The sequence below is a fragment of the Calonectris borealis genome, chromosome 2, assembly GCF_964195595.1.
Source record: "Calonectris borealis chromosome 2, bCalBor7.hap1.2, whole genome shotgun sequence".
NCBI lineage: Eukaryota > Metazoa > Chordata > Aves > Procellariiformes > Procellariidae > Calonectris > Calonectris borealis.
The window spans coordinates 4,930,184-4,955,894 of NC_134313.1; the positions used below are offsets into that span (position 1 = coordinate 4,930,184).

General features: G+C 43.0%; 1 protein-coding gene and 1 long non-coding RNA gene across 8 annotated transcripts in view; one reads left to right on the top strand and one right to left on the bottom strand.

Annotated features, from left to right (window-relative positions):
• Nucleotides 1-3,906, bottom strand: part of DENND3 (DENN domain containing 3) — a 47,974-nt gene extending 44,068 nt beyond the window's left edge. For both annotated transcript variants that reach the window (XM_075141083.1, XM_075141082.1), the window contains exon 1: nt 3,751-3,906. In XM_075141083.1, the coding sequence (XP_074997184.1) occupies nt 3,751-3,834 (84 nt within the window). In that variant the 5' untranslated portion in view covers nt 3,835-3,906. The remainder of the gene's footprint in view (nt 1-3,750) is intronic.
• Nucleotides 3,907-4,138: 232 nt separating this feature from the next.
• Nucleotides 4,139-25,711, top strand: part of LOC142078497 (uncharacterized) — a 59,358-nt gene continuing 37,785 nt past the window's right edge. For 3 of the 6 annotated variants that reach the window (XR_012672242.1, XR_012672241.1, XR_012672243.1), the window contains exons 1-4: nt 4,139-4,396; nt 20,907-21,724; nt 22,560-22,680; nt 22,777-22,864. This is a non-coding gene — a long non-coding RNA (uncharacterized LOC142078497). Of the gene's footprint in view, nt 4,397-20,903; nt 21,725-22,559; nt 22,681-22,776; nt 24,051-24,239; nt 24,403-25,711 lie in introns of those variants that run through there. The other 3 variants (XR_012672239.1, XR_012672238.1, XR_012672240.1) reach the window with 3 other exon arrangements.

Here is a 25,711-nt window from a genome sequence, read left to right on the forward strand (position 1 = left end):
TACTGTATCTTAAGCTCCACAATATTCTATAATAGGATACTTGAAAGAAAGTACTTCAATAAAAATAAGAAATGAAAAAACACTCTTTCAATGAACACACACAGTCTGAACTAGAAAGAAATTAGAGTGGAAAAGATAAAAGTTCAGGTAAGTATCCACTGGGATATTCAAAAGATAGCAATGACTTTAAAAAGCATGTTACAAATTGGTGTACTGAGTGCAATATCCTGCCACGCTAAAAACTGCAAGTTCATTTTCCTTAGCTGGCAGCTGACATCCATTTCAAGTGAAGAAACTGGAAACACAGATAAATCCAACACGATCACTCTCAAAATAACATGCAGCTAAACATTTCAGAAGAAAATTAAGAATTAAGGCTCAGCCCTGAGGCTGTTATGCAAGAAAAACACAGACCTACTCAAACAGTAGCAATCTTAACTTGGCAGATTTGCCCTGCAGAGGTTTTCATACAAAGTTGCTTTGACAAGGCAATCCCTGACTTACATTGACGGCATCTCTGTGCTACAAAGTGCTGGATGACAGCCAGCGATTTGATAGCCTCACAGTGTAACAGCTTCTAAAATCGCAGGTCCTTGATGCCTTGAACTACAACAGAGGCATTAAACATCCTGTTTTTTTCCCACAGAACAGCTCTGTCAGCATTGTTGCTGACCCATTGACTCAGTCGTCAGCATTCAAGTCAGCTCATATTAACGTCTACGGCCAAAGTCACATTTTCTTAACCTTTCAGTTCAAGGATAGTGAATAGGCAGCAACAGAACAATATTCACTTGTTTCTACTATTCTTTGAACATTTTATATTCTCTGCTTCCACTGTTACTTCTTCATTTTGAAATGCTTCTCTTCTGTCACTCATTACTATCAAAGCATCATACATAGCTTCTTATAAACACTAATGCCTTTTCTTTCCTGCAATTCTGCAAGATTCCAGAAGTCAGGGATTTTATTCCATGCCTATTTACTGATTATGTTCCTGTAACAATGGTGCTGTATAGGACACGGATACGAGACAGAGTTTTTACAATGACCGCAGTATTTTAGACACAAACAAGTAGTAGTGTGTTGAAACCACAGATCAGAGTGTGATCTCAGCTATTTGGTGTTTCCTTGATTTCATTCTCCTCTTCCCATCACTGAAGAAGTTAATTTCATTTTGAATGTCATGGAAGAACTGGCTTCTTTAAGGAATAATTGGGCAGGGAAAAGTATGAAGCCTTAGAAAAATTAGGCTGGAAAGGACTTCTGGACGTTCTAGTGCAACCCTTTCCTCAAAGCAATGATAACTTTGAAGTTAGATCAGGTTGTTCTGGGTCTCATCCAGTTAAGTTTCAGAAATCCCTTAGGAAGAAGATTCTTCCCCACTTGTGCTCCAGCCCTCATATAGCTTAGCTTCTTCTGGTCTCGCTCCCATTTGCCAGCAGTTCTCCAGTATCAAGGTACCCAAATCTGGGACAGTATTCCAGATGTGACCTCAAGAGTGTTGAGTAATAACAATAATAGTGATAAACCCTTCCCTTCACCTGTGAGCTACGGTCCTGAAGATGCAAGCCAGTACACAGCTACTTTTCACTGCCACAAGCGCAGACTGCTGATTAATGCTCAACTTGATCACATCTCATTTCTTTCACACAACTTGACACCCAGGGGGGCATTACAAAAGAAGGAAAAAATTGGTTTGGTTGTTATTAGCAGGGCCAGAAAGCATAATGCAGGCATTGTAAGAGACAAGATCTGTATCACTGGCTGTGGTAGGTAGATACAGAACCCAACGATGTAGCCGACAGGAAGATCTGAGACATCTCAGATAGCTTGCACGTCACGCTTGCCATATCAAAACCCAGCTTTATAGCTGAAAATAACTTGGGGGAAAGAAGTCTTATCAAAGATCTTCACTATTGTACATCTCATTCCTACAAAATACGTACTTCCAACACTAAAAGAAGTCATCTCTAGCTGAAAATAGTGGCCTTTGATCTCTTCAAATGGAAATCTTAGAGTTATAATTATCTTGGCAATAAGGACAATTGATGGATGACAGCCCAGGAACTTCAGTGTCATGAGCTTCAGTGAAAAACTGTATCTTTGTTCCTGGAATCCCCATCAACAACAGGTCAGTCATGTAAGACTTTTCTTACTTTGGCAGTGGGTTACATCATGTTCCCACTAACTTCATTGACTTTATTATTCTGTACTGCAATAAAGTTAAGAATGCACAAACACACTTTCAAGACCAAAATTTGAAGCATTTGTCAAGATTTTTACATCTGTAAATATCATCAGAGGTCCACTACTTTCCATTGAAATGTTCTTATTTTCTGTCAATAAGGTCTCTTTTTTCTACACTCACTGAAATTAGACACAAAGCATATTCCATCATTTCCTCATGTAGATAGTGCTACAGAAGGAAAATTAAGTGGAGTAGATCTATAAACTTGCCCTAAGACAGTGATTGAAATCCTTGTGGTGTAACAGCTTGCAGGGACATTACTATAGTTAATATTGACAAGCGTAGGGACTACTTTCCTTTCTGACACTCCATTTTATACCTTGAGCAAAGAAACAATTCAAAACCTGTAGTGTGATCGGAATATCGGAATGGCTTCTACTTTCGGTAGCCAATTTCTTATTTGTTGTTCTACAGGTTTTTTGGAAGCAATAAGATCAAACTGAGCAGACTGGAATGAAAAAGAAATTCCCCTTGTTTTGGGTTTATTTCTCAGGCAGATGCCAGAACAACACATACACACCGATTTCAAAAGTCTGGTGGTGACATTTATGGCACAAGTATTTCCCCAATTTCCATGTATACATGAATGAGATCCTGGAGTGTGAACTTCTGCTTAGCCGTTATCACTTAAGAAACTGACATCAGCAAAAGCCGTCTCCTGAGCGAGCGAACAGCAACAACTTTAACAAAGACTTCTTTATCTAATGCTATTAGAGCATGCAATCAGATTCAAGTTCAAGCAAGACAACCGAGATCCCTGGGAGCAGCTTGGCTTTTCAGCACGTGCTGGCACCACAGCTATTCCCACAGCGGGGCGGCTCGTAGGTATCTAACAAAACCATCAGCTCATTTTAACAAAGCAAAATCAGGAAGAGGACTTTAATTGTTAACTCACCTGTGAAGTGCCTATAGTCATAAACAAATTATAAACCACATATTTAAAGCAGAAACCAACCTATCAACTTGTGCCAAATTCAGAGCACTAAGCTCACAGGGATTTAGACCTCGTGTTGTCCTAAGGATACAAGTTACCAGGCTTTATTCCCCTATATTTAGCTTTTCTCTCCAACGGAAGACGGGAATGGGATATCATCCAGTAAGGGATATGCGTTGTTCAAGCATTTTGCTGTTCCTGCTTATATAAAGCTACATCGCATTCTTCATCTAAACTCAGACCTTTGAAAAAGTGTAATTACTTAACACCAGTACCAAACTGTCCCTACTTTGTTTATGATCGCCTGTCAAAACAAACTTTCTTTAAAGTATTTCAGCTCTATCCAATGATAACAGCAACAAGGCAACCGAATAGTTTTACTCAAGTCCGTACGGGGGAGAGAGGCCCGGCCAGGGAGGAGCTGACCCGGCTCGGACTCCGGTTAGACCTCTGAGCAGAGAACGGCGCTGACAGAAGCTGCCCCACAGACCTGCCGGGGCACCCGGCCGGCGGGCACCGCCGAGCTGGCAAGCCCCGCGCTCCCTCGCTGCACCGAACCCCCTCTCACCTGGAGGAGCGCCCTCACCCGCTCCCTGGGCACGCCGACCAGCAGGCAGATCTCCAGCAGGCCCGAGGGCAGCACGTCCTCCATGGCACAGCGGGACGGGGGCGGCCGGGACAGCGGGCTACGGCGACTCCTTCCCGCAGGGCCGCTCGGCCCCTCCCCGCGGGCCGGACCGGGCTTGGGCAGAGATGAGGGAGAGCGCCCGCTCCCTCGCACAGGCAGGCGCGCGCACAGCAGCCCTCACCTCCCCTCACGGTAACTCACGCTTTGATTGGCTCTCTTTCCCGTCGCTCTGAGGACCTATGACCAATCAGAACGGCAGCACGTGTCCGCGGTGGCCTCGCGGGCTGGGCGGGGGCGGGGCGTCGTTCCTCACCGCCCGTTGGAGGGCGGGGCGCGGGGCGCGTGAGCTGAGGGCCGAGGTACCGCCCGCCCCACCGTTGCGCGGGGGCCGTTGGGGGCCGTTAGTCCCCGTCTCCTCACCTCGTCGCTCTGCCCCGCCGGGAGAGCCCCCGGGGAAGACGCTTCCCGAGCCAAGGGGGAGGTCAGTCTTTTCTCCCGGCCAGCCACGGGCTGATTTCCCGATGGGGCCGTTGGCCCAGAGGGGCTGAGGGGCCTCAGGGCTGCCCGTCGCCGGCGCTTCAGAGAGGTGGGTGAAATCATGGCCTGGTGCTTTGGTAAGTGGTGCCATTCCCTGCTGTTTGCTCCAGGTGACTCAGCAGGGGTATGTGACTGCCACTAAATAAGTGTCTTGTATTTATCATGGGTCATAGTTTCAATGAACTGTAAGCACAGAGCTCATTGCAGACTGCGTGGTGCTTTCACCTCCGGAGCAGCAGCGTTCTCAGTAGAGCTGCCTGCGCAGCAGGGAAACAACCTAGGGGACTCCGGGATTTCTTCTTGAGCTGTTTAATCTAAATAGACAATGAGTCATTCTGTATGTATTGGCTGTGTGTAGATCTTCACTAAGAGAAAATGTGTTTCTTCTGGGACCAGCGCATAAAGTACCTGAAACTGTAGAGAGCAGTTTCTCTGAAACTGAAGGTATGAGACATAGTTTCATCACAGCCACAAACTTTTTTTGTGGACTAGTGTTCACGTATTTTAAATGCAAAAAATCCCAATATAAATGTCTCCAGGCTATCATGAGTTTGTTAGCAGTCCAGTGTTCAGAAGAGACTTCTTCAAAAAGTACACAGAATGTCAGAAACACAAGGTGTGGTCTTCATGGGGATTTTATTATCTGAAGTTTTGTGGTGTTAAAGCTCAGGATTATATGGCCTCTGGTGTTCTCAAATAACTTATTTAGAGGAAGTCACAAATGCGGAATATAGGAAACTATGTTTATATAGCACTGACTAAAAGAAGGAAATTCTTGAAAACCTGGAAGTTCAGAGATCGCTTCTTCAAAGAGATAGAAGAAGATCATAGGCTCAAAGATAATGAACTTCAAGGTCATAAGAGATTGTTAAAATCATCTTGTTTAGCTTGTGTAGCCCAGGCCGCAGAATCAGAGTGATTCTTGTATTAAATTTGTAACTTCTGGCTGACACCATGGGTTCCTGCAGTAGAGGTTACTAACAATCACTGTTAAAAGTTGGGCATCTCATTTTTAGTTTCACTGTTTAGCTTAGCTTTTTGCCACTCAGTCATGTTACAGTTTGCTTGCTGTTTGAACAGATTCTTTGCTACAAAAAGATTTTTCCTTGCAGAGGTCAAGATTATTAATCTGAATTTATTTTTAAAAGATTATACAACTCATACTTTTAAAATTTTTTCCTAATCACTTGTGTGCATCTTTTCTCAACTTTTTCAAATTTTTCCAATATGCTTTTTGAATTATGAACACCAAAAATAAGCTTTACTATTGCTGACTATACAGTGGTAAATCACATTGCTATTTCTAACTGATATCCCCACCTAATTAAAACAGAGAAAGACTAATATATGAATCATTCAAAAAGGGTGTAACGTTTAATTGGTCCACTGGAACCCTGTATGGTTTTCTTAGGGTTATTACCTCCAACATGACAGTCCTACATTTTACATTCATTGGCCTGTGACTATGACCTAGCATTTGACCACATTAAAAGAAAATTACAAATGAACCAAGGCTATTAAGCAATCCAGGTCACCCTGTAGTTAATTAATCTGTATCATGATTAGTTTCTGATTTCTCTGCTATCTGCAATGATAAATACTGGATTATTCTTGTTCATAATTAATGTAGCCCTCAAAGCAAGGAAACGGTGAATTTATTATCAAAACAGAAGTACAAGATGAAAGGTAGTAATGTGAATCTGATAAAATCTCAAGAACTCTGGAAGCAGGAAACCTGCAATATGGGGTCACTGTTAAGAGACAAAATAATTCACACAGAGAAGAATCTCTCTGTGCTACAAAAAGATTCATGTAGTCAAATCATTTTGTTCCTAAGAAAAATTGTCAACTGAGGAAGAAATGCCAGCTTTTATTATGTGTTTTCTTTTTGTAAGATCACAAATACAGTAAATGTTTGTTCGTTAACTGTCTGATGTGGTACTCGGATGCTTAGAGCTATATGCAGAAAAAACTGCTGATCTTGATATATCCTCAACATGGGTAAGGCTTTATCAGACCTGAGGGCCATATCTGAATAATTAAAGATTCCCTTGACATAGAAATCTAATTCAGCTTCCAAATACAGTATTTATGTTTTAGCTAGACTGCCTCTGTTAAGAGGAGAAAATAATTTTACAAGTCATGTGTTTCTTTGATGCGATCTTGCTTATAAAATATAACCTACCCAATCAGATGAGAAGCCTTGAGCTGGCTCTAGCTTTAACAAGGCCACCCTCAAAATCCTATACTCATAGGTGATATAATACAGCCTTCCATGTTCAGCCTTACATTTGAAGTACCTTCCAAAATTATCTCCAAACTTCTACCCTCACCTCTTTCAAATTACTGCTGTAAATTGGGAACTATGAATGGGATTTGTCTGGCAATCATGCTGTAGACTGCATGGAAATGGTTGAGTTGCTGTCCATCAACCATGAAGGGAGCTCAGAGGGACTTGTTGAGTTGTAGATGCCTATACAGGGAACACCTCAATCTTGAGGGATATGGGCCAGGTGAGAGTAGAGTCAGGATCCTGAATTTTAGGAGAGCAAACTTTCATTTGTTTAAGGAATTAGTGAATGGGACCCCCTGGGAAACTGCTCTCAGGGACAAAGGAACTGAAAAAAGCTGGCAGCTCTTTAAGGACATTATTCTTAGAGTGCAAGAGCTCTCAATTCGCATGTGTAAGAAATCAAGCAAGAAAGGGAGGAGATGGACATGGGTCAGTAAGGACCTCCTGGTCCAACTAAAGTGTAAGAAGGAAATGCACAACCAGTGGAATAAAGGACATGTACCCTGGGAAGAATATAGGAACACTGCCCAGATGTGTAGGGATGGGATCAGAAAAGCTAAAGGCACAGTTAGAGCTGAATTTGTCAAGGGATGCAAAGAATAATAAGAAGGGCTTCTGCAGGTATGTTGCCAAAAACAGAATATTAAAAGAAAGAGTACACACATACCACCAGATAAATAAGACAGGAGAACTGGTGAAAACCAATATGGAGAAGGCTGAGGTACTCAACAATTTTTTGCCTCAGTTTTCAATGGTAATCTCTCTTCCTACATCTCTCAAGCCCCTGAACCTCAAGGCAGGGACTGGGGGAATGAAGTTCTTCCCATCATAAGTGAAGATTGGGTTCAAGACCACCTGAGGAATCTGAACATACATAAGTCCATGGGACCTGATGAGATGCATCCCAGGGTCTTGAGGGAATGCGCTGATGTAGTTGCCAAGCCACTCTCCATCATATTTGAAAAGTCATGGCAGTTAGGTGAAGTCCCCTGTCACTGGAAAAAGGGAAACATCATGCCCAATTTTAAAAGGGAGGACCCTGACAACTACCGACCAGTCAGCCTCATCTCTGTGCCTGATAAGATGGAAGACATGTCGAAACATATGGAAGACAGGGAGGTGATTCGAAACAGTCACCATGGCTTCACCAAGGGCAAATTGTGCCTAACTAATCTGGTGACCTTCTACGACGGAGTGGCTGCATCAGTGGACAAGGGAAAAGCTACAGATGTCATCTACCTGGACTTCTGTAAGGCCTTTGATATGATCCCATACAGCGTTCTTGCCTCTAAATTGGAGAAATTTGGGTTTGATGGATGGACTGTTAGGTGGATGAAGAATTGGTTGGATGGTGGCATCCAAAGAGTTACAGTCAATAGCTTAAAGTCCAAATGGAAATCAGTAACAAGCAGTGTCCCCCAGGAGTCCATACTGGGACCAGTACTATTTAATATCTACATCAATGACATAGACATAGTGGGATCATAGACAGTGGGATCGAGTGCACCCTCAGCAAGTTTGCAAATGACAGACACCAAGCTGGGTGGTGCAGATGATTAGCTTGAGGGAAGGGATACCAACCAGAGGGACCTGGACAGGCTTGAGGAATGGGCCCATGCAAACCTCATGAAGTTCAACAAGGCCAAGTGCAAGGTTCTGCACCTGAGTTGAGGCAATCCCCAGTATCAGTACAGGCTGGGGGATGAAGGGATTGAGAGCAGCCCTGCCGAGAAGGACTTGGAGGTACTGGTGGGTGAAAGACTGGACATGAGCCGGCAATGTGCGCTCGCAGCCCAGAAAGCCAATTGTATCCTTGGCTGCATCAAAACCAATGTGGCCAGCAGGTCGAGGGAGGTGGTTCTCCCCTTCTACTCCACTCTCATGAGGCCCCACCTGGAGTACTGTGTCCAGCTCTGGGAATCCTAGCACACGAAAGACATGGACCTGTTGGAGCGGGTCCAGAGGAGGGCCACGGCAATGGTCAGAGGGCTGGAACACCTCTGCTGTGAAGAAAGGTTGAGAGAGTTGGGGTTGTTCAGCCTGGAGAAGAGAAGGCTTCAGGGAGAACTTATTGCAGCCTTTCAATACTTAAAGGGGGCTTATAAGAAAGACAGAGTCTTTTTACCAAAGCCTGTAGTCACAGGATAAGGGGCAACAGTTTTCAACTGAAAGAGGGTAGGTTTAGATTGGACATAAGGAAGAATTTTTTTACAATGAGGGTGGTGAGGCAGTGGAACAGGTTGTCCAGAGAAGTTGTGGATGCCCTGTCATTGGAAGTGTTCAAGGTCAGGCTGGTCGGAGCTTTGAGCAACCTGATCTGGTGAAAGATGTCCCTGCCCACGGCAGGGGGGTTAGACTAGATGACCTTTAAAGTTCCCTTCCAACCCAAACCATTCTATGGTTCTATTTCATGAAATGAATCCTAGCCTGTGTAATAGTAAAGCCATTCAATGTATTTTGAATGTATCTTCATCATAGCATCTTCTCTCACATGGATGTATTCTTTCATCTTTGGTACCCATAATATAGGACTGAGTCCTCAACCCTTAGGTGTTCCCTCCCAATGGATATGATAAAACCACCTGATAACAACAGCTGTGTGGTAAAGCTGAGAAAGGAATTTGCCCTCCAGAAGCTCCAGGACTGTAAGCCGTAAAATGTCTAAGTGACTTAAGGAGTTTCAAAATATTGTGGTTATTGGGCATGTTCTTTTAGTGCTGATTTTTATTCATAGAATCATGGAATCATAGACTCATTAAGGTTGGAAAAGACCTCTAAGATCATCTTGTCCAAGCATCAACCCAACACCACCATGCCCACTACACCATGCCCCTAAGGGCCCAGCTACATGTCTTTCAAATACTTCCAGGGATGGTGACTCAACCACTTCCCTGGGCAGCCTGTTCCAAGGCCTGATCACTCTTTCAGTAAAGAAATTTCTCCTAATGTCCAATCTAAACCTCCTCGGCACAACTTGAGGCCATTTCCTCTCATCCTATCACTTGCTACTTGGGAGAAGAGACACCCGCCTCACTGCAACCTCCTTTCAGGTAGTTGTAGAGTGCGGTAAAGGTCTCCCCTGAGCCTCCTTTTCTCCAGACTGAACAGTCCCAGTTCCCTCAGCCGCTCCTCATAAGACTTGTTCTCTAGACCCTTCACCAGATTCGTTGACCTTCTCTGGACATGCTCCAGCACCTCAATGTCCTTCTTGTAGTGAGGGGCCCAAAACTGAACACAGGATTCGAGGTGCGGCCTCACCAGGGCCGAGTACAGGGGCACGATCACCTCCCTGCTCCTGCTGGCCACACTATTTCTGATACAGGCCAGGATGCCGTTGGCCTTCTTGGCTACCTGGGCACACTGCCGGCTCATGTTCAGCCGGCTGTCAACCAGCACCCCCAAGTCCTTCTCTGACAGGCAGCTTTCCAGCCGCTCTTCCCCAAGCCTGTAGCGTTGCATGGGGTTGTTGTGGCTGAAGTGCAGGACCCGGCACTTAGCCTTGTTGAACCTCATACAGTTGGCCTCAGCCCATCGATCCAGCCTGTTCAGGTCCCTCTGCAGAGCCTTCCTACCCTCGAGCAGATCAACACTCCCGCCCAACTTGGTGTCGTCTGCAAACTGACTGAGGGAGCACTCAATCCCCTCATCCAGATAGTTGATATAAAGATATTGAACAAGACTGACCCCAAAACTGAGCCCTGGGGAACACCACTCGTGACCGGCCGCCAACTGGATTTAACTCTGTTCACCACAACTCTCTGGGCTCGGCCGTCCAGCCAGTTTTTTACCCAGCGAAGAGTGTACCTGTCTAAGCCATGAGCCACCAGCTTCTCTAGGAGAATGCTGTGGGAGACAGTGTCAAAGGCTTTACTGAAGTCCAGGTAGACCACATCCACAGCCTTTCCCTCATCCACTAGGTGGGTCACCTGGTCATAGAAGGAGATCGGGTTGGTCAAGCAGGACCTGCCTTCCATGAACCCGTGCTGGCTGGGCCTGATCCCCTGGTTGTCCCACACATGACTTGTGAGTGCCCTCAAGACGAACCGCTCCATAATCTTCCCCAACACCGAGGTCAGGCTGACCGGCCTGTAGTTCCCCAGATCCTCCTTCCGGCCCTTCTTGTAGATGGGCGTCACATTGGCAAGCCTCCAGTCGTCTGGGACCTCCCCTGTTAACCAGGACTGCTGATAAATGATGGAGAGTGGCTTGGCAAGCTCCTCTGCCAGCTCCCTCAGTACCCTCAGGTGGATCCCATCTGGACCCATAGACTTGTGAGCGTCCAGGTGGTGTAGCAGGTCGTTAACTGCTTCCTCTTGGATTATGGGAGGTTTATCCTGCTCGCTGTCCCTGTGAGATTTCTGCCAGCCTCTTGTAGAATACTTCATCTGCCTCCTCATCCTGGTTAGGTGCTCTATAACAGACTCCCAGCAGGATATCTGCCTTGTTGGCCTTCCCCCTCATCCTTACCCACAAGCACTCGACCTTATCATCACTATCATTGAGCTCTAGACAATCAAAGCACTCCCTAATATACAGGGCTACCCCACCACCTCTCCTTCCTCACCTGTCCCTTCTGAAAAGCTTATAGCCATTTATTGCAGCACTCCAATCGTGAGACTCATCCCACCATGTTTCTGTGATGGCGACTAAGTCATAGCTATCCCGCTGCACAATGGCTTCCAGCTCCTCCTGTTTGCCACCCATGCTGCGTGCATCGGTGTAGATGCACTTGAGCTGGGCTACCAATTTCACCCCCAACATTGGCATGCCGCCCCTAGGCTCTTCTCTAGTGAGCCTGGTTTTATCCCCTTCCCCCTTCGAACCTAGATTAAAGCCCTCTCGATGAGCTCCGCCAACTCATAAGTGAGAAATCCTTTTCCCCCTGTGAGACAGCTGAACTCCATCTGTCGCCAGCAGGCCTGGTGCTGTGTAAACCTCCCCGTGGTCAAAGAAGCCAAAATTTCATCACTGGCACCAGCCCCTAAGCCACGTGTTGATCAGGTGTGTTTTCCTGTTTCTTTCGGTATTCTTCCCTGCCACTGAAGGGATTGAGGAAAACACTACCCGTGCTCTTGATCCTTCCACCAATTGCCCCAGTGCCCTGAAGTCCCTTTTGATTGCTTCTGCATGCCTGTGCATCTTTTCAAATAGTGCTGAGAACTACACGTAGGCTAACTCAGGACTTCGTACATGAACTCTTGCAGAGTCTCACCATGATGTGTATAAGGACTACAGGAATTTCCTTTTCAAACTGAATATAGACATCATTTGTATTTTGCACGTTTATTGATACATTGCTCAGTTCAATACCCTCTCTTTGGCTTATGACTAAGATTGTTGCATAGCAGTATCTTTAGGTGAGAACTCAGACCACTGCTTCCTTCCACTACCTGGCACACAGGAATATACATTGCCCAGAGAGGTGGTAGATGCCCCATTCCTGGAAACATTCAAGGTCAGGTTGGACGGGGCTCTGAGCAACCTGATCTTGTTGAAGATGTGCCTGCTCATTGCAGGGTGGGTTGGACTAGGTGACCTTTAAAGGTCCCTCCCAACTCAAACTATTCTATGATTCTATGATTTCTGTGTCTATGCTAAGCAGGATTGCATAGATAAGTAGTCTTTATTCTGTCTGGTAAGAACTGTGTGCTCTAGCCAAAGAGAAGACAGGAAGTACAGCATGAAGTATGCTGCTCTAATATGTATCAGACAACTCTTTGCAGTCTAGAAGTCCATGAAAAAACACTGCATCTCAGGATTTTAAACCCTTTGTCAAGATTTTAAACGCTTTGTCAGGATTTTAAACCCTTTGTCTCTAAAATCAGTTCTTATTAACAAGGTCATTCATGGGGGAAAGGATTTGATTTGAACAAAACTCAGGGAGTCAGCTTGACGTATTCTCTCCAACTTCAGCATTTCTCATTTTATATTCCTTCTTCCAGAATAATGAAGCAGGAGAATTCTATGAATCTGTAGAGAAAGATCTTTATTGGCAGATAGAATATTTCTTTCATTGCAGGACAATACACTTTCTAAATTTACATTTATATTAGCAACCCAGCAACCACTTGGTAACTGACTATGCAAATTGAATCATCATTTTCAAACTAGGGCCCTGCACAGTCTTAAAATTCTCCTCTCAGTGTCTCAGACATTTATTCCCATTCTTAATAATGCTACAAAAACCTACTATGAGAATTCTTTATTGTCCCGGGAATTGTCCAACTGAGTGCAATGACTTTGATCCCAATATCATTCTGTAAAAGGTCACCAGGTTCAGCATAAATGTATCAGAGGGAAAGGAGGACAGCTCAGACATCTCTGCGTCTATTAACAGTTCCATTTGCATCTTCTTTCTTTTTTTACCTGACTTGTCTGGTTTGTGTTACCACTGTTTATGGTATAACAGAATACAATTTTTTTGCAACATTAACTGTCAGTTAGCATGCATCTCTTTAATAATACATAGATACGTTTCACTGACCTTACAGAAAAATGCTAGCACGAGACCAGTTTTTACAACGTATCACCAGATGGGATTTGTATTCTCCACAGATTGTAACTGCCCACGTACTGGAGAAGTCAGCTACTATCTGCTATTTCCTCAGTTCTCAAGTTATGGAAAGTTACCCCCAATTCAAACTTTTGTAGGGAAAAACACCCCTTAAAGCTCAGATCCTTGTGATTTGTCTACATATGCTGAAGGACTTTGTCATGTTTCTCTGCACCTCTGAATAAGGAAGTGCAAGTACTAAAAGCAGGTAGCAGTGAAGTCTGCCATTTCACCCTGGGAATGATCTTGAAGTACCTGAGCTGGTACCTCTACCCTGCACTACAGAGTGCAGTATAGACATATCCTAGAACCGTCAATAGCAGTCTTTTTAACCTGCAAAAATATCAAATTTATTTAATATGCTGTATGCAGAATACTCTTTGGTTTATATTGTGGCTGTAATTAATTACCTTAATGTCTGCCATGTCCTTTTAAACATAAACATAGATCAAGCCACACTGTGAATGAGGGTAGGATATGGGAGGGAGAGAAGGGTGCTGTAACCACACGTGCACCTATGTCGTGTGACCTGGTGTTTGTGCCCCACCAGGGAGGGAGAGAGTGCTAATGAGGAGAATAAACTCTCCTTAGCCCCACTGTCATCCCATAACCCAATAAAAGCTTCTGCAAAGGACTGTAGGATAACCATATGCAAGACTGGGATAAAGACATTGATAAATCAGAACAAATTCAGCGGAGACTGCCAAGATGGTCAGGGCTGAAGTATTTGCCCTGTGAGGAGAGCCTGAGGCAACAGGGCTGGAGAAGAGATGGCTTCAGGGGAACTAATAGCAGCCCTGGTACCTACAGGGAGGTCATCAAGAAGACAGAGCCAGGCTCTTTATCAAGGTGCCGAGCCAAGAGGTGGAGAAACAACAGTCATAAACTGAAACAGAGGAAGTACTGACTGCATCCAAGGAAAAATAGTTTTCATTCTGAGAGTGGTTGAGCACTGGAGCAGAGGCCTAGAGATGTGCTGTCTCCATCTTCAGAGATTTTCAAAAAGAGACTGAGTAAAGCCGTGAGCAAACTGGTCTGATCTGACAGCTGACCCTACTTTGAGCAGGAGGTTGGACTAGAGATCTCCTGAGGTCCCTTCCAACCTGCATGTTTCTGTCATTCTCAGGGACTGCGTACAAATACAGCCAGAGGGTTAAAAATTTGTATATGAAGGAAACAAAATGTTAGAATTCCAGTCAACCAAGTAGGGAAAATCCTCAGCCAGTTTACAGTCAATGAGCTTTCAATTTAACACAAATAATTTTTTTGTGACGGGATAACTGAGGCCCAAGGAAATAGCTTTGGGTGTCAATGCAACACTTACTCCTCATCGTCTCAGTATTTCTGGTAAGGAGGCTGGCTGTAGTTTTGTTTTTCTGAGAAAAATCTGTTGAAAGTCCTGGAAAGGGGAAAAAAATAAAAAAGCTGAGCTTTATCACAGCTCCTGCATCTAGAGAAATGTAGCAACACTAAGCTGTCAGGTCTTGGCAAAGAACCAGACTAATGTGAGTGCTCTGAATATTAGAAACACTTTGCATTGTAGATATTGTGAGATACTCCTGAGGCTACAGAAGAGCTTATTCCTGAATCTAATCACTCTAGGGTCAGTTTTAGAAGTGGGATTTATGTGGGATGCATAAATGTCCCTCAAATCTGACTTGCTTAACATGACATTTGTTATACTTCTAGTTCTTTACCATCTGGCACAATCTCAGGCAGTCAAAAGAGATTTTGATAGTTTTGCAGCTGCTTTTATAGTAGCATTAAGACTCCGTAACATTTGTCTAATAGCTTCTTGTACACATCAATGTAAGAAATCTTAAAATACATGAACACAGATATCATAATTCACAACTATGAACTCCTTTTTTTTTAACAAATTAAACTTGGTTTTGTCCCTGGAATCTGAAGAATCTCCTGGGATATTCCACTGTGTTCAGAAAAGATCTCTCAGCAGTTCATAGCTCAACAAAAGCACAATATAATAAACTTCACCAGTAATTAATGTTAGCTTAGTGAAACACATATTAAAAGCCAAACACTTTCCCTCTTGATCTTTTTGTAGCTGCCCCTACATCACTCTCTCTATGAAAAAACAGCATATATAAATAAAATTAACTTTGTTATATAAAAACCAATCTTCCCTAAGCTTGGGAACTGTTTAAATATGATAATGTTGTTCAGTTTTAAATATTCACATTACAAGGTTGTTGAAGAAAATTAATCCAGGTGTGGATCCAACCAGAATACCAAACAGTTGTATTTTCTGTATAAAATAACTAGCTTCCAAGTGACCTCAGTTTATCCCCAGATAAAAAATGCATCAAGAAGAACCGCAATAAGGCAGCATATAGCAAGTATTCTGTATAGCAGTCTAATGTAAACACAAAAAGAAGAGAATCCATGGGCATTAGCCAGTATGGTTACATATAGCATAAGACCATTCTAACTGGACAGCATTTCATGCTGATGCTCCTCGTTCTCTAGCAAGCAGTGCACAACATTGTGGAGCAAGACCTCATGAAAGCCATTTCTAAGCACAGAAGGGACAGAAAGTGCTTAGAAGTGGTGAGCATGGGTTTACCAAGGACAATCATGCCTTACCAACCTGTGTACTTTTCCTTGATGACTGACTCTGTAGAGGAGAGGGGAGAAATGGATGTCATTTACCTTCTCACAAGGCTTTGACACAGTCTCCCATAGCTTCCTTGTAGCCAAGCTGGGAAGAAATGGTCTAGATAGGTGGACCACAAGGTGGCTGAAAACTGTCTGGACCATCAGGTTCAAAGAGTTGTGGTGAACAGTTTGAAATCTGACAGCTGCTTATGAGTAGCATTCCTCAACGTTTGATACCAGGGCTAATAATACTTAGCATCTTCATCATGAACGTGGACCATAGGATGAAGGGCATCCTCAGCAAACTTGTGGATGCCACTATGGGAGCAGAGGTTGGTATGCTGAAGGGCAGAGCTGCCAGAAGAGAAGGCTAAGGAGGGATCTAATTGCAGTCTATCTGAAGAGGGATTATAAAGAAGAGCAACACAGATTCTTCTCAGAGGTGCACAGTGGGAGGAGAAGGGGCAACAGTCGAAAGTTGCAGCAAGGGATATTCTGATTGAGTATAAGGAAAAAGGTTTTCACCATGAGAATGACTAAGCACGTGAGCAGGTTCCCCAGGGAAGCAGTGCAATCTCCTTCTTTAGAGATTTTTGAAACTTGGCTGGATGAGGAGCAGGGCAACCGGATCTAACTTTGAAGTTATTGCTGCTTTGAGCAAAGAGTTGGACTAGAGACCTCCAAAGGTCCCTTCTAAACATTTATCTTTGATTTTATAATTAATTAAGCCCATATTGTTTTATTTGCATCCAAGGGTCCTTAGAGATTTAAAAGTGCAGCAGACAGAGAACAAAGTTCAACCATTTGCATAGCTAAACATATCATATACTTTTAGGCGTACTTCTATATCACTATAAAAGAAGTATATTTAAATATTGCCTGACACGTCAAATATAGCAATTAGGCACGTGTTGCTGTATCGTGTATGACTGAAACTGGACAGAACGTAACTTCTCGTAAATAATTAACTCCTGTTTACTGCTTCAAAAAATCCTTCATTTGCATGAGGACATCATGGGGCAATTTCTACCAGAGAGCAGGCATGCTGTGCTGCCGTAAGGCCAAGGAGGATTCTGCATAGCTGACTATGTAAAGAAAAATTGCAGTAGTACAAACACCATCCAATAGTCTGTGCTTGTTTTCCATGTTGCACTTCTCCTAATAGTAAAAAAAAGAATTGCCAAATTTGGGGTTGGAAAACTTAATTGTTAGTGTATCTCCACTGTCTTGTTTTCTATGGTTCTTTATTCCTCCATAATAGCTATTTCACTTTTCTGTGGGGTATCCAGTTAGTTGAAGAGCAGAGAGAATATCTCATCTACAAAGGTGAATTATTCATCAAAGGTATTTTAAGAAATCATTTTTAGAGCAATTTAGGCTTTCTTTTCTGGCACAGCTGAATCTAATGCTGTCTTTCCTTACTTCAATTTATCTTTCTTTGGTGTTTGGAGAATTTTTCAGAGTTGATTTACCTCAAATCTTCAAATCTTTTAGTAGGAGAAAACCACCAAAATAGAACATTTCAACTTGGTGAAGTAATGTAACCTGACTTAAATGGAAATTACTAAAAATTGTAAAAGTAGGTTCATATTCCACAAAGAGTAACCTTATGTCCCATTTTCAAGTCAGAAAGAGCAAACCTTCTAAAGGGTAGCTATTAGTCTTCTGTGTTTGCAGAGCACACACAATGTCAGGACCCCAGTTTGGTCAGCTGCCAAGTACTTTTGTAATATGTTACAGGAGTGCTCATAGTGATTGTCAAAAAAGAGAGTTTTTTATTTTATCAAGAGTTGTTGTGAATGCAAAGGCAATTATTGAATTCTAGAGTGGAAAAAGAGTTTGTCATGTGATTTGGGAAAGCTTCCTCTTAAGAGAAGCGGTGACTCAGAAAATACTGCTAATAGCTTCTATAATATTGTCACCAAAGCTATTCACCTACTGAGGGTAAATTATGTAATACAAAAATATATAGAATTTCCAGAGCTTGTATTAAGTACATTTGTATGAAAAACTAAAAATATATATAGCCCAAGCTAGAGTTGGAAACAAATTTATTAGTACTCCCACAGAGGACAGTATTTTTAAGTCGTGGCTAAAAGAGACAGACTTCTTTTGAGTTCTCAGGTTATGCAGACTGAAGGCTTAAACAACTATGTTTTCTTATTAGTTTTGTTCTCATCCATGTGTTATGTATTGGCAAGTTCACTTCCTGCATCTTTTCTAAAATTAAGCCTTCAGCCCTCAGTTTATTCTTCAGGATCAAGCCCACACAACTCATTATTGCATTGCAACCTTAGACTGTAAATGCCTCAGGGTGGGAGGCGTTTCTCTAAGTGTAGTACAATTATCCTACAGAGTAGGGCACTCATCCAAGGCATGCGGATAACAGCACGAAAACAATAACTAATTGCTTTCTGGTATTTCTTTGTTAAAGTTCTGCCATTATTTTAAAAGGAAGCTGGTTTAAATCTTTCAGCAGGTTGCATTTTGGCCCTTCACAAACATGGCTGAAAGTGACATTAATATAAATTGTGAAATACATCATTCTGCAGTATCCCATATTGCACCAAAAGAGATGTAATTTTTAAAGCATGCTAGGAATGTGTAGTTTGGCACAACCATGTGAGGCATTCCCTTTCAGGCCTTTCTTCAGGCAGTGCAAGTTGCTCGTAGGTCAAAAAGTTGATCATACACTGATAAAATCCATGTGTCTTTAATGACCAGAGCACACGCTCCTAATAAAAGCTGATTCAGCAAAATTTGTTTTGCCTTTTCTGTCTTTCTTTGGCTACAGTTACAAGAAAGCGGCATTGTTTAATTAAGAAAGCACATTAGTGGAGTTCATAAATGAATCTATGAACAGATTTTCCTGCGAAGTCTATAATTCATATTTCCCTGGGTTTTCTCCCGGATTTAACAAGATTTTTCACGGAAGCTTTCTTACAGCGATTTGCTGCCAATATATTGCAGCACCAGTAGAGAGCTAACTGACTTGAACAAGATACAATCACCTCTTCATAATGACATGCATGATTACCCCTGCAAATCATGTAATTATGATAAAGATTTCAAAGGAAAGAAGGTAATTTATTTGCGTACTGTCCAGAAACAATCAGTCTCTTCATGTGGAGCAAAACCTGAATCTCAATATGGAAGTCTTTAGAGTTACTGTAACAAGACCAATCTGAGTTAATGAGGAAGGAATCAAAGAGGCTATTAATAAAGCAGTGCCAAGAAAAGTGCTACAGGGCACTGTGCTGCAGTATATATTTACAATATGTTATAAAGGCTGCATTTCTTTCAAAATTAACATCTTTTAAAAAGCAGCAGATTTTGTTTGGCAGAAAGCAACCCTCAAATTGAGTTTCCGAGTGATCTGGACCTATCTAAATCTTGTGAAATAACAACAGCCAAGCCTTCTGTTCTTCAGCTCAGCCAAAAAGCAAACCTTAAACATAAACAGCACAAAAGCTTTGGCACTAACCAGAATCTGTAATTCAGCACTGAGCCAGCTATTGAATCCCCATACAATATTTTTGTACTCTGATTTATTTTTCCTAACACCTAGATACCCCAGGGGGGGCTTGAAACACCATTGATGGTTAGTGCCCTATGGACCTATGGCATAGTCTTTTCTCCGAAGAGCTTACAGAACCAACAGCCAAGCAACATGGGCTTGTTTTGTCTTTATTCTCTGAGTACAGATGGTGTTCAGTTCTGCTAAATTAAAATAAATATCAGAACTTAAATATACAGTTTATATCCTCCAGACAAGTGATTGCATAAATATGCAGAATTTGCAGCCTTGCTTTTGTATTAATTCTAACTGCATCTCACTTACATCATCAGGCAATGTTTTGCCCTTATTATCGTTCACTACCAGTCTCATTTCAGACAGCAAAGCCAGCTCCAAACACATGCTAACTCTATGATAACAAAACATCCATAGCTACCTCTGTAGTCTATGACAGAGCTCTGAAAAGCTGTGCTTACTCCTCTAGCTGCCAGCAAGGAAAAGGGAGAAGGTGTGTGAGATGAAGGTTCAGAGGTTGCCAGCGCATAAGCAACAGCTACTGACTTCTACTTTCCTATTCTGTTCAAGGCAGAAAGAGCAAGCACAGCTCTTCATGGTTTTCCCATGAGTTTTCTAGCCCAGGTCTTCTCCTTCACCTATTCATCCTGTTTCCCATGCCAGGAAGCCCTTAGTCTCAGCCAGGCATCTGTCCTCACTCCTTTGGATGACAGTATTCAGATTGCCTGCAATGACGGTAACCCTGAACTATCTGTACCTGAAAAACAGGGAGTTTATAGGTATCCTCTAGTTTCAGTGCTTAGCATTTGTTAATGTTGCTTTCACCCTGTAGCTATAGCACCACTCAAAAGCATCATGGAAATACGTAATGAATCATTTTTTCCTTTTGTCATGTTAGAAGATATTTTCTGATTTGCAGCAGGGGAGTATGCAATGTTTCTATGAAAGAAAAGGGTCGGGAAGGAGGCTGAGATCATCAGTTTTTTCAGTTACACATAGTTTTCTCTACAGACTGCATGACCCTTACTTTTGGCAATGGAGCTCAAAATGGTTCCTACAGAAGTCATTAGTACTTGTACTGCAGTGGTACCTAAAGCCATCAGGATCCAGACTCTACTAAATGCAGTATAAATGCAGTAGTCTTTGCCCTAGGGAACATTCACTCTTCACCTTTCTTCACCCTCATTGCATATTCTGCCCCCAAAGCAGAATGGAAGCAGTTAACGGTAGCTGTAATGATGACTGTTATGTGAACACTTTCCACTGCAAACTGTGTGGATGCCAATGCTGATTTCTCTTCAAACACAGTACTAATTTCATGCCATTCAACTGCCCTCAGTAACGGCTAAGTCTGAATTGCAAACTAGGCTCTAGTCTTCACTCTTGCAATTTACCCATCCAGTTTTTCTTCCTTTAATTGACAGAGAGGTGGTGAAATTCCCATTCCTGGGCAACCTAATCTAATTTCCATGTTAGTCCTGCTTTGAGCAGGGGATTGGGCTAGAGAGCTCCAGAGATCCCTTCCAACTTGAATTTTTCTCTGATTGTACATTTTATAAAAGCAGGTGATTGGATGTCCATGTCCAGAGGTGTTCTCAGTGAGAAGAGGCCAGAGGCTGCCCCTGCATCAGACAGAGCCAGCTCCAGCCAGCTCCAAAATGGACCCACCACAGGACACAGCTGAGCCTGTCAGCAACACTGGCGGCACCTCTGAGAAAACATAGTTAAGAAAGGACAAAAAAGCTGTGCAGCAGCTGAGAGGAGTGAGAAAAATGTAAGAGAAACAATGCTGTAGACACCAAGGTCAGTGAAGAAGGAGGGGGAGGAGGTGCTCCAGGCACCAGAGCAGAGATTCCCCTGCAGCCCATGGAGAAGACCACGGTGAGGCAGGTTGTCCCCCTGCAGCCTATGGAGGACCCTGCTGGAGCAGATATCTGCACCGCAGCCTGTGGAGGACGCCATGCCAGAGCAGGAGGGTGTGCCCTGAAAGAAGCTACAGCCTGTGGAAAGCCCACACCAGAGCAGGCTCCTGGCAGGAGCTGTGTTCCATGGAGAGGAGCACATGCAGGAGCAGGTTTTCTGGCAGGACTTGTGGCCCATGGGGGACCTATGTTGGAACAATCTGTTCCTGAAGGACTGTACCCCATGAAAAGGACCCATGCTGGAGCAGTTCTTGAAGAAGTACAGCCCATGGGAAGGACCTACGCTGGAGAAGTTCGTGGAGGACTGTATCCTGTGGGAGGGACGCCACGCTGGAGCAGGGGAAGAGCATGAGGAGGAAGGAGCAGCAGAGACGAAGTGTTATGGACTGACCACAACCCCTATTCCCCATCCCCCTGCACTGAGTGGAGAGGGGGGAGGTGGAGTAGTTGGGAATGAAGAGGTAAAGTTGAGCCTGGGAAATAGGGAAAGTTGTTTTAGTTTTCTTTGTTTCTCACCATCCTGCTCTATTTTTAATTGGCAATAAATTAAATTAATTTTCCACAAGTTGAGTCTGTTTTGCCTGTGATGGTAATTGGTAAGCGATTGCCCTGTCTTTATCTTGACCTGTGAGCTTTTTCATCTTATTTCCGCCCCCCATCCTGTTGAGGAGGGGGAGTGAGAGAGTGGCTGGGTGAGGTCTGGCAGTCAGACAAGGTCAAACCCACTGCAGCAGGTGTTGAATTTTACAAGCAATTACAGCCATGCCCTTATCACTTTAAGCACATGAACAACACTGTGGAATTCATAGAGGGATGTATTCAAGTGCATAAAGGTATCAGGATATGCCCTTTAATGGTTGTTCTAGATCTCCACCACTACCAAATCCCTTGAGCCTGTGCACAGCAGAGTTCAAAAAGTGTTGCACTCTGCCACGCACAGTATAAAATGCTGACACATAAAAATACATGTGTCTCATATGGTATAACTGTAAACCTATACTTCTTTATGAAACCATTGAAATGATGCTAGCAGATTTCAATGCTAACATTTTTTGTATACAATGTTGAGGAAAATACGAGTGAAAGACAATCTTGCAGCAAGGCTTTTCTATTTACAGTTAGACAGGCTACTTAAATCATTTAATATCACTCAAACCATTTAATCATTTCCTGATTTAATTAGGAAACAATAAAACTTTCAATTATCAATTTAAGTTCTTTGCTTTCATTGCTGATCTTTTGGGTGAATAAATACAAGCATGATACATAAATGTAACACAGACTATTTCTCAACAGGGTTGAAAGAAAAACAAGAAAGAAGAACAAGAAGGAGAAAAACAAGAAAACCCAGTAGTAAGGCAATACTAAATGATGGCAAACCTGCAAACTGAAGGACTGATTGGTTCCACACACAAAGGTGAGCAGGAGTCATTGTTATCTCCCTTCCTCCACTGCAGGTATTTTCTTTGTAAGTTTTAATCCTCTGCTCTCACTAATGTCCACTTTTTTCCAGAAGAAGGAAAAAAAATACTTCTGGTAACACCAAGGATGGAAGGAATAAGGAAAGTACAAGCTTGGGAAAAGGCTGCACACATTTACTAGTGAGTACTGTGTAGCATTTATCCTGCATGTGTTGATAAAACTTGCTTTGAATGTTTCAAAACTGGGCACTTGCAGATCAAACAAAAGCAAAGCTCCAAAAACTTAGCAGCTGTAGAGCAGAGTTACGGGCCCAGATGACAGCTAAGGAATTAGCAATGCCAAATGAAGTATGTCACATTAGATTCACAACATCAAATCTAGCCACCTCTGCTTGCAACATATACCAGCACTAGCTGCACATAAAGAATAGGAAAAAACAGGAGGTGAGTTGGTAAAAAAAGCTTGGATGGAAACATCACTTTTCCTGGGGAGGAGAGGGGAAATGCTATGTTATTACTGATGTATTTAATATGACAGATACGACAGCTGTTTGTGACACACTGTGGACATGCAAGGTCCTACTGGAAGGAACCTGTCTTTGTAAGTGTGTGCAAACATCCTGGATGCAGACCATGAAACTGTAAACAAAGGTGGAAAGGTCTGCTTTTGACTAGTAGTGGTGTGGGCATTGTACCTTTGTAACCAGAAGTTCCCCGTCTCCCAAGACTACACACAAGTAACCAACTCTGCAAAAGCCGGTGACAGTTAAGGATGTTCCACAAACGTTTGGATTTCTGAGCATCACTGCCACTAATTTTATATGTTAGCAGACCAGTGCAAGTCTTTTCCCTCCAGCCTGTCGTGCTTTAGGCTTGTAGATACTGCTTATACACAGCAGTATATAAAGATGATCAGTTGGTTTTGAAAGTGTACCTCTTGCTCATAACAACTGTGGAGCAACTTAGACCAGGATTCAAACTGACAGTGGAATGAAGACACCACTGAGAACAGAAGGAGTTTACAGTGGATTTCAGCTTACTTCAGTTGGTACCTAAAGACCGATGTGATAAACCTCAGCTTAATTGTTCTAATAGGAGTACAGAGACACAAGAATAACTAATAAATACATATAAGAAGTTGCAAAATTCTAGTTACAACTGAGAAGAAAAAAATCCCACGCTTGATGTCATTTGCGCATTCACTGCTTAGACTCTCGTTGGAATGATTAAGAAGATGCTAGATTATATAGGGTTTTTTCACCTATTTTTGACTGCTAACAACAAATTACTAAGACTAGCAAATTACTTTGTCTGAAAAATTAGTCCAAAGTTTATAGTTCAGATGAACAAAAAATAACAAGCTGGATTTCCCTTCCCTGCCAGCCCATTCATGTTGAATAGTACTGGCAGCATTTTCCATATGATGCATAGTAATGCTGTTATTTGGTTCCTCTAGTTTATAAATAAAATACTTGTATCTGCACCTCTCTTTGCCATGACTCACCTCTGTAAGATCACATGGGAAAAATCAGTGCACTGCTTTCTTCTCTACCAGGCAAACAGTGTTGGCTGCCGTCATGCCTTGATATTCAGGACCTGAGCTGTCTGCTTCTTTGTTTCACTTTCTGTGCAGAAAAAGCAGGTACAATGGCTCCACAGGATTTATTTTTAACCGGCTTATTTACCTTGCTCCATCTGTTCAAAGCAAACAAACATTGTGAACAGGACAGGTAAGAGGCTGGGCTAGATGTACGGAGGTGGTTACCTCTGTTCTATTTCATGCAACTCCTGCTCTTCAAATTTAATAAACAAGGACTTCTTTCAAGCTCTGTGCAAGCATTAACTCATAAACATACCCGTAAAGGACCAGGTAAGAAGCAACCATTTCACAAATAAGACAACTCAAAATATTTGACAGCCGGCTGAACATGAGCCGGCAGTGTGCCCAGGTGGCCAAGAAGGCCAACAGCATCCTGGCCTGTATTAGGAATAGTGTGGCCAGCAGGAGTAGGGAGGTGATCGTGCCCCTGTACTCGGCCCTGGTGAGGCCGCACCTCAAATCCTGTGTTCAGTTTTGGGCCCCTCACTACAAGAAGGACATGGAGGTGCTGGAGCGTGTCCAGAGGAGGGCAACAAAGCTGGTGAAGGGCCTGGAGCACAAGCCTTATGAGGAGCGGCTGAGGGAACTGGGACTGTTTAGTCTGGAGAAGAGGAGGCTGAGGGGAGACCTCATCGCGCTCTACAACTACCTGGACGGAGGTTGTAGTGAGGTGGGTGTTGGTCTCTTCTCCCAAGTAACTAGCGATAGGACAAGAGGAAATGGCCTCAAGTTGCGCCAAGGGAGGTTTAGATTGGATATTAGGAGAAATTTCTTTACTGAAAGAGTGATCAGGCCTTGGAACAGGCTGCCCAGGGAAGTGGTGGAGTCACCATCCCTGGAAGTATTTAAAAGACGTGTAGATGAGGCCCTTAGGGACATGGTTTAGTGGGCATGGTGTGTTGGGTTGACGGTTGGACATGATGATCTTAGAGGTCTTTTCCAACCTTAATGATTCTATGATTCTATGATTCTATGTCAGTTCTGGGGGGGGAAAAGTGTATTCTCAACTTGGGCTGGACAATTTGAGCCAAAACTGCCATGAGTATGGCACTGAGGTTTTTAACCTGGGTTAGTAGTAAATGAATACCTAAAAGGGAAACTTGAGGATAAAATCAATCCCCTTCCCTCTATTAAAACCCCAGCTGACTTATCTTTATCTTAACACAAATGAAGAGCGTACTTTCTTCTTTCATTCTTTCTTTGGAATGTAAGCACATTCCTAAATGGAGGCAAGGAATTTCAGAAGTAGGTACTGATTTTGACTATGTTTTTTATGTTGAGTTTGAAGTAGCTTAAGAGAAATCTTTAGAAATGCTGTCTCTCTGACTGCAGTTGTATTCAATAGAAACTGGAGGTGTACGGCCATCACGGCTTCTTGGCAACTGAAGACATCTCTGAGGAAGCTTGGGGGAAAATTACTTACCCTT